The 9,555-nt window shown below is 37.3% G+C and overlaps 2 protein-coding genes across 2 annotated transcripts in view; both read right to left on the reverse strand.

The window, feature by feature from the left end:
- Nucleotides 1-590: 590 nt before the first annotated feature.
- LOC141426436 (ribosome quality control complex subunit TCF25-like) lies at nucleotides 591-7,104 on the reverse strand. Its single transcript, XM_074085373.1, has 7 exons — nucleotides 6,971-7,104; nucleotides 6,423-6,738; nucleotides 4,971-5,112; nucleotides 4,337-4,478; nucleotides 3,479-3,592; nucleotides 3,001-3,182; nucleotides 591-900 (listed from the first exon to the last, which is right to left on the reverse strand). Exons 1-7 carry the CDS (start codon nucleotides 7,070-7,072, stop codon nucleotides 591-593), a joined length of 1,308 nt encoding a protein of 435 aa, XP_073941474.1. The 5' UTR covers nucleotides 7,073-7,104.
- A 2,417-nt stretch (nucleotides 7,105-9,521) lies between these two features.
- The window catches only part of LOC141426508 (peptide transporter family 1-like), a 2,360-nt gene continuing 2,326 nt past the window's right edge, over nucleotides 9,522-9,555 (reverse strand). The window contains exon 5 of the mRNA XM_074085499.1: nucleotides 9,522-9,533. Coding sequence (XP_073941600.1) covers nucleotides 9,522-9,533 — 12 coding nt within the window. The remainder of the gene's footprint in view (nucleotides 9,534-9,555) is intronic.

The raw sequence follows: 9,555 nt of genomic DNA on the forward strand, positions 1-9,555 counted from the left end.
AATCAATCAAGTTAATGCTAAAAATAATTTTTTTTTAAATGGGGTGTAAATAGTTCGTAGGTTACTTAAAGTAAGTTACAAAATAGCCGAAAGTCAACCAATGTCACGCCCGTTTGTCCCCGATACTACTGAACCTAAAATTATGAAAAAAAGCTCAGAAAATGGTTCTAATTTTTCATGATTACAAGACCACTTATATAATAAGAAGTCTAAGGTATTTAAGTAGGAAATTTCAGTAATGTCTAGGAAAGTGCGGAACCGTCTACAAGTGTGTCATAAAAAATGTTAAAGCACTGCATGACTTGGTCGACTATACCTGCGGTATGAAAATTTAAGTTTTAATTTATATTTTAGTTCACGCCATCAAAAAGTAGAAACTCGATTGTATTTTCCTAGAAAACTAAATGAAATATGTATCAGAGAGGAATCTTTCACGATTTCATAATGAATGGAATTCTTTGGCAGGTGACGTAATGTCATCATGACATTGGCAACGAAAGGGTTCCATGGTACATAATTCATTTTAATTCAAGTATACGGCTGCCCAGCTCAATTACAAATGACACACTTGATAAAACTGTCTTTGGATCTTAGCCCGCACTATCTGTGGTGTCGTCTCGCCGCGACGTGCCCTCCGGTTGCGTATTTTCAGTTCCGATCTCGTTGTCTTCTGTCGGGTTAGTTTGCGCAGTCTGGTACATATTGATCACGTCCCCCACCGTCCGCGCCAAAGCGCCTATCGACGCGATAAAGTCGTTGGGTTCCGCTGTACCATCGCCATCACCCGCGTATACATCAAAATCGTCAAGATCGTCTATATCGTGGTCCTGTACTTGCCGAGCGTATGCCAGCGCCATTTCCAAACCTGGGTTATTTGCTTCGAGCTCCATAACATCCAATCTGAAATTTTTTGTTTAAGTAGTGAATCAGTCAGATGATCGAGATAAGTTTAATGTACAAAAATTACAGTTTGGGATAGTATCGCTTATTAGAGGGGCCATCAATACATCATGTAACCCTTTTAGGAGGTTGGTGATTTGTTACACCAGAGGGGTGGCTCTTCAGTTTAGGTAGTAGGTTGCCGCTCGGCTTTTGGCTTGCAAGCTAGTCGCGTCGCGCATAATTAATCAAGTAGTGATTTTTGCAATGGACAATTAAAAGATTCTGCAACGTTCTCGGGTTGTGCATTTATTTTAACCTCTTCACGCCAGAGTTATCCAGTCGTGACAGCCAATGAAATGCCTCACACGCCACGTTCATCTCTAGCCACCATCGGCCAAACAAGTTGTCTATCAATTTTTAAACAAGTTCGTATCAAATGAATATGTCACTAAAGTCGAACTTTCAAGCTGACACACTTCTATTGGCATTATTGTTTTGTGACATGCAAACGATTTTTAAGATATTGGCTTGACACCAACTCATTTGACTAATTAAATTACTTAGGTACTTATCTGTCAGCAAAAATCTAAATTAACAGTAAATTGCAAATGAACCTGGTTTTGCTGTTTAAAATTAAATGTTTTCTTTTAAAGCGCTTTTGGAATTATTGGTGTCAAATACCCTATTGTCTAGGGCAGAGGCTCCCAAACAATCGAAAGTAATCAAGCCTTGGGTGCCGTGGAAAGTAAACAAGGGCGCCGCGTGAGGCTCCTTTTAACCCGGAAACTTAGGTATCCTATTTAAACTAGCCAGGCTTTAGCTGCAAAGGCGCCGTGACGAAATACTTAGCGGCTAAGTATTTCGCTAAAGGCTAGCCTGTAAGTGCCCCACAACTAAAAAAGTTTGGGAGCCCCTGGGCTAGGGACCAGTCGTTATGAAAACGCATAAAGTCAAGTCCTGACACTGATGTGTACATATACAAGCACTCTTCAACAACATGAGGTTGGCGCTGTAGCGACGGCGTAACTTTGAAACTTATGATGCGCAAGATGATGAGTGATATATGAGTTCAGTCCTCCTGTTTGCGCGGGGCAGGCGAGGTAAAGCTCATCAGAATATAACATGTATCGAAGTAACTCAGTTCCTCACTACGAACAAGGTTGCGTGACACCGTTTACCCCGAGATGTATTAATGGAATGATGTTATTCTCGATATAAATTGGGTAACGCAATTCCCTGTTTTAAGCAGCGTTTCCACCAATAATGTGCGATGATGTGTTTTTCATTAACCAATAGAAACGCTTAATTTACACATCTCATTATCTCTGGTGGAAACAGCTGAGCGGAGCGAGGCCTGACAAATGAAACGTTTTTATTGGTTAGTGAAAAACACATTCCTCGCACGTTATTGGTGGAAACGCTGCTGTAGTGGCCGTAATACCTAAATAATAAATATAAACACTGCTTACGAAAGGATAAGACATGTTATATGATGACAAGCCTTAAGTAAAAAAAGCAACTCAAATAAAATTTAGAAATACTGTGTCTCGACGTATCACTTTGAACTTAGACGCGTTTTTTTTCTCGTTTGCATTTAATAGTTCAACGAAACAAAAATCAAGCTACCAGAATGCTCTTAGAACGTGTATCACCACCATTTTTACACCAAAAAATAATTACAATAGTCGCCATGGATACAATTGGGGAACAATGTGTAAAAACCGTCACATGAAAGTGACTTGAAAATTTACACGTCATGTAATTTTAATCACGTCAAAATGATAAAATGCACCTATTCTGTAATTCAGTTTAAGATATCGGATTAATCAAATGTATTTAGCAGTAGCAGTTTTTGAAAAGCAATGGTTGAGCAGTATTTTACGATGATACCCTTGACACTTTTAATTATAGCTTTTATAGAGCGATGCCAATTAAAAAAAATGTTTGCTGTCCAAATTTTTATTTTAATCGCACCTGCAGACGACAGCATAAGACTGTTTAACATAAAAGTAATCCCCCCCCCCCCCGCGTAACCAGTCGACTTCGAAAATGCGTGCACTGACTACTACGCCAGACCGCGTATCCTAACCTCGTCGTGTTACATTGTGCCTGGCTTACTCCAGATCGGGAGGTGCGTAGACGGCATAGTTCGGCAGTAGAGAGGAGAAGAGTTCGCGTAGAGTTGATTGAGCGGCAGTGCGCGAGTCTCCTTGAGGCCCGAACGTGTAGCCGTAGCGGTTGACGCCTTGGTTTGGCGGCGAGGGGTCTGACGCCACGAGGTTGGTGACCTCTGGCACCGCCTGAAAATGCAACGGCACTATGACAAAACTTTCTGATAGTCACTCTGACAGTAAAGAATGCAATAACCAAAGATGAGTGGCGGTACAGAACAGTTCCTCCGTTATTACTATTTAATGTGGCACAGTCAAATTATATCTTTAAAATACTCGGCCGCTAGCCCCATGTATGAGAACAAAGGAGATTTGACATAATACTAAGATAAAGGCGACAATAGGGACAAGCGTATGCAGCTGTCTCAATTTAGGGAGGTTCGTCATTATCGTGATTAAATTAAAATCAATGTAGATTTGTTTACCCCGTCAACCAGTAGGCTGGACATCGGTTTGATGACGCAGAGATGGCGGATGACCTCGTCAGGCCAACTCCGAAACAGGTTCAGACCCTCGTTCACTAGGACCTTAGCTCGTTCCTGTTAGATAGTAAAATAACTTAATTTAATTTAATCACAAAGCTGTTGTGCAATTTTGGCTCTACTTTGATTTGACCATTCCATAACACCTAGGTAAAGTAATTCTCTGACAAAAAAGTAGGAACAAAAATTTTACCAAACTAACTGATTGCTCCTCTCATCCACTCAAAGGTTGACTGGTAGACATCCCTTAAAGGGATAAGTCCCTCTTTGTACAAGTATCTAAAAGTTTGTCAATTGTATTTTGTTTCTTTTCTTTTGTATCATACATACGTGTATATATACTTATATTTTTCATACGAAACTGTTACAAATTTCTAGCGATTTAAGTCGTAAATTTGACTGTTACGAAGACATGTATCTATCTATTTAAGTATATTTATTGGTTGCCTAGTACGCATAACACAAGCTCTGCTTACTTTGGGACTAGGTGTGAAATTGTCCCGTGACATTTATTTATTTATACAATTATCCGGGATAAAAAAACGCAGTGTCAAACCATCTTTGCACCAAAATTCATCACGATCGGTTGACGTCTTTAAGCGTGAAAGCTAAACAAATAAACATTCTCTCATCCACATTTAATGCCGCATCCACACGTTTGGCAATTATGATAGAATAAGATGGATATGGCCTTTACTTACTCTTACATATGACTGCAACCTGTGCGTTTGTCGGTGTTTGCCAAACGTGTGGACCCAGCATATAATATTAGTTAGGGTTAAAATTAAAACGCTAACCCACCTGGAGCGCGGGATCGGCGTCGTAGCGGTCGGCTAGCGCCTCCGCGTTTTGCTTCAGCCACTCGAAGACCGCCGGCTCGCGCCATTTGGACCACGTGAACTTGGCGTACAGAAATATCAGGTCGTTCAGGTTGCGAGTCATCCTGTAGCATAGATTTTGGTATAAGTACAGTCAGATATTGCTTTATTCTATCTTTTTTATAAATAAAAACATTTTTATGATGAGTCGTTTGCGCGGACGTTCGACCCAATTCCGCGGGAAATCTCCAATATTTCCGGACAGAAAGTACCTTATTTTTATTTTTAGACAATGTTCTCTTAAATAACATATCGTTGCCAAATTTGATCTGAACTGGTTCTGCGGTTTTACCTCGAAGAGGAAACCAACAGACAATAGAACTTCAAGATTGCAATATTTATTAGTATTAATATAGATTATTTTGCATTGTCATCAGTACTAAAATCGCAATCTATTGGACCACTGTAAGCTTGTGAAAAAGTTACTTGTTTACAAGTGAAGCTAGTAATTATTAAGATTCCAAAATTCATCAAAATGTAGAAATAATGTGAACACTTTAAAGTAGTTTTTTTTTAAACTCTGTTATTTTTAGGTTATAAATAGCGAGATAGCTAACCTTTCAGTTGCATTGTTAAACAAGGTGTGCGCTTGCAGTTTTGCGCTGGGAGTCACGTTGGCGCATTCGTAGAGCTTCATCAGAATCGTCGGAAAACGCAGCATTGCATTCTGCAGCAGATCATCTGCCTTGCTCGTATCACCTAGCGCACAAAGAAATAACAAAAATGCAGTAAAAGCAAAAACAAGCCTTTTCATACAAACGCCAACAACGTTTCCCTCCACCCACCCCTCAACCCTATTTTCAGGTACGGTTTTATAACCTATACTGCCATCCAAGAAAAGGGGTGATTTTGTCAAAATTAGACATCAATGATATTGTAATAAGAACCACGGCTCGCGTCTCTACCTATACGAGTATAAACCACTTAAAATTACATAAAGATTCAAACTTGCTCTATGTACAATATGATACAAAATAATTAGATTTTTATTAAATTGATTGTTTTATTTCACTTTTTTTCATATTTCTGTGAAATGGTATATTAAGGGGCTGTTTCACCATCCATTGATTAGTGTTAACTGACGGTTAAGTGTAATGCCATCTCTATTTGTTTTGTTCGAATAGACGGAGACGGCATCACATTTAACCGTCGGTTAACGCTAATCAATGGATGGTGAAACAGTCCCTAAAACTATTAATTTATAACCCATATATATTTAGAATGGGCTAATTAATAGCTTTCATTTAATACCCATATTGTTACAATACAAAATATATATTGTTTACTCCCGTCATATTTTTTTTCGCGGACGCCATAATGAAATGTTATATTTACAGCCTATACAGGTCGATTCACAAAAGCTGGCACGAATGGATGGAATGAGTGAATGAAAGTATCTGTGTGTTATTTTATTACCTATTTGAATAACCTTCACACAAAAATGTGAAAATGTCATGCATCTGTCATTTTCCTATAAAAATGTTTAAGTGACATTAATTTCGGTCAATCCATTCGTGCCAGCTCTTAAGAATCGACCTGTACCCTATGTCACTGACAGTTATGATGACGAATCTAATGATACCTCTTATATTAAATTAAAATCCGTCCAGCCGTATAGGCTAGAGCGAGGATCAAAGAAATGGACATACAATACATACGCCCGAAACACATTACCCTCCTTCTGGCAGTCGGTTATAACATTAACGAATTTTGACCTACTTTCGATATGTTTACGTTTGTTCACTTTGTTTTATTATCTATTTATAATTTCAAAACCTACATACAAAACAAACCTACCTTTTGAGTTCTATTAACGATGTGGTCGTTTTAAGTACCAGTCGTTTTGCTACCAAGTTATTCGGATCTGGGCCTTATGATGATTTGGTCTATTTGACAATGTAGTCGTTATGATATCAACTCCTATTCAGGATTTCATTAAAGTAGTGTATGTTCGGCGTTCTAATCTCACTATATATCTCGAATTACATAGCAGCTACAATATTACCTACCTCCGTGTTTGACAGCGACATGGTAATGTGCCATGGCATACGAGAACTGTATATTGAAGAGGAAGCCAGCATTTCTCTCTTTGGACCAATGGTCGACAGCATCGATGAGCCACTGGTGCTCCCTCGCGCGCAACGCCAGTGTGTCAATGATGAACAGGATCGCCAAGGGGTCTGTAGGGTCCAAGTTTAACAACATCTTGGCCAGCTCTAGGGCGGTGCGATGGCAAGCCCGGTTGGTCAGCAGATGCAAATACTTCAGGATAAGTATGTGAAATGTTCTGTTCTCCATATATGAATATTCCAGTCGAGTTGAAGGCTGAAAATACAAGTAATTTAATAATTTTAGCTGGGCGACTGAGCTCGCTCGGGGTAAAACTCGAAAACACGCATTTTCCCAGAAATAAAACGAAGCCAGATCTATTTTTTGCTCCTGAAATTAACCACATAGCAAATTTTATCACAAATGCTAGTGATGTTTCCTAGATCCCTGAAATAAATACATACAAGAATTACTCATTTAAAGGTATAAGTATATACATATTACTTACATCTGTTAGTTGGAAAGAAGGATGAGCCACAAACTGCATGTAAGCTATAGATTGCTCGATTAGTGTGTTGGCTACGGTGTATTCTTCTATGCGGAACATCATGTCGGCACTCTGGAAAAAAAATGTCCACACTTATTCTGTACCTACATATATGTACGTACAGTCGAGTGCAAAAATAATGGGCTTACCCTAACTCTTAAAAAATATGTACCACAGACTCTTAATCCGACGTAATAATTTGTTGAGTGGTTCGAATAGATACATATTTTTGCACTTGACTGTACGTATATATATGTATATACAGACGAATGTATATGTACCTACGTAAATACGTATATTATAAAAGCTAAAGCAATGGAAGTTAGGCATATTTTTTGAGATAAATACCTACGCTCCAATGGAGCGTTAGGGTTGGCCACTTATTTTTTGTAAAATTGAAAAAAAAATGTTAAGTTCGCGCTGTATCTCAGCTTATTAAACCTTTTATTACAAGCTTTTATTTAACTTGCAATTGTATGTTATTTTATTATGTGTTTTTTATTAAAACGTTTCACCAGAAATGAGCTCAAATTCAAATTTTAATCTTGAATTTCTCGAAGTCCCGGGACGTCCCGGGACTTTGATCGAAGGCTGTCTCGTGTCCCGGGACTTTGAAATTCGCGAGTTTTCCCAAAACCTAGTAATGAATAATGTTTTGCCATCGTATTTTGTCTGAAAAGTTCGTATTTAACTAGCTATCTCAAACTACGAACTTTCCGACAAAATACGATGACAAAACATTATTCAATACATCTGTACTTATACTGTGACGAAATCTGGGAATCCCTTTTCAATAATTGATAATACAATAATGTATTGACATTTTGTATAGGTACTATGGTTTTTAAAACCTAAACAAGAAGGTGGCAAAATTTTCTTCCGCCCGGGCGGCTGATTGATACCCACGATACTTTTAGATACGTACAAATGTATGTATGTATAATGAAGGGTCCACGGAAAGAACATGCCGTCATCTTTTTTTTTATTGAGATTTTAATCTCAAAATGTAGAGCTCGCAAGGAACTATGACTTACCATTGAATTAAAATAATCTGAAAACAATATTTAAAAAAATATTCTACTCGCGTTTTAGATACAATGTGCTGCTAACGATATCGCTATCGGTAATCCAATGATTTATTTACTTAATTATTGTTAAATTTACTTTATACATTAATTAAAATATGTTTACATGAACAATTATTGAATAATGAATACTTACATTACGGCTGTGATTACGGATAATAAAAGAATTTTACAGTTATTATTGAATATTAATATTTTAACATTATTTAATTAGACTGTGTGAGCTAAATTTCCCGGGACCATTCTAAGGTTGTAATCAGTGAAAAAAAAGTCTCAAAATGGCGGTAATTTGTTTTGATTTTGCACGGAGTTCTTAAAGTTGAAAAAAATATTGTAGATTGTTGCACCAAGCAGAAAGTTATTTATTACTGCACCGAGTGCCGATTTGGAGCCCGAGCGTCAGCGAGGACATTAAAAAGCACGAGGGCAATATAAATTACTTATTATCTGCTTTTTTTTTCAACTATTACAGGAATAGTAGACGAAAAAAAAACTCGTGCTACACAATCAATAGGAAAGAAATGTCACTAGCTCTCGATGATTCCATTTTTGTAAGTTTACATTCGCACTCTCAAAAAATGTCCACGGAAAATTCGCAAGGTTCCAGCCAATTTGTTTTTTTTTTCATTTCTTACTTTTTTTTGGCAGTTAGTATATATAGCAGATATTTAGACCCGCGATCTGTCAAATTTCGCCAGGTTGGCGAACCATACACAGAGTTTTTTTTTTATTTATATACGGCTACTTACTATTTTTGGTAGGAATGGTAGCAACAATTTTTTGTACGCAATCTGTAAAATTTCATAAGACCGTCAGATTGACCAACCTAACACTAGATTTTTTTACACTATGCAGGCTAATTTTATAGCACAAGTACTTGTGTTACCTATTTGGTCGTGCGATTAAAAAAAAATCTAAAATCAATACAATAAAGGATTTTTATACATTTTTTCTGCTCTAGAGCAGAAAAGTCCCGTTTTATGCGGGGTATTTAGTGCGGTTATGATGAAATTAAAGCATAGTATGAAGAAAAAGAGTTAATCACTATTTAAACGACAAAGTTTCTGTGAGAATGTGTGACTTTAGTGAATTGAATGATGCAGAAATGTTGATGCTGCCAGAAATAACACAGGCGACAATGGAAGTGAGCAGTAATTTGCTACCTTTAAAATCGTAACATTCAGTTACTGTCCGTTATGCAAGTATTTATCTATACTTATATTATAAAGAGGAAGATTTGGTTTTTGGGATGTTTGTTACGAATTAACTTAAAAAATACTAGCGATTTTAAATAATTCTTTCACTATAGAATGCAAAATTGTTCCAAGGTGCCATAGGTATATTTTTTTTTTACAAAAAAAAATAGGGTTCCGTACTAAAACTTCAATAATGTAACTCAGTGTAAAAAAGTTGCCATGAAACATCTTTCATCGCATGCGCTGTGGAATATTGATGATAGCA

This window comes from Choristoneura fumiferana, chromosome Z (assembly GCF_025370935.1).
Source record: "Choristoneura fumiferana chromosome Z, NRCan_CFum_1, whole genome shotgun sequence".
Taxonomy (NCBI): domain Eukaryota; kingdom Metazoa; phylum Arthropoda; class Insecta; order Lepidoptera; family Tortricidae; genus Choristoneura; species Choristoneura fumiferana.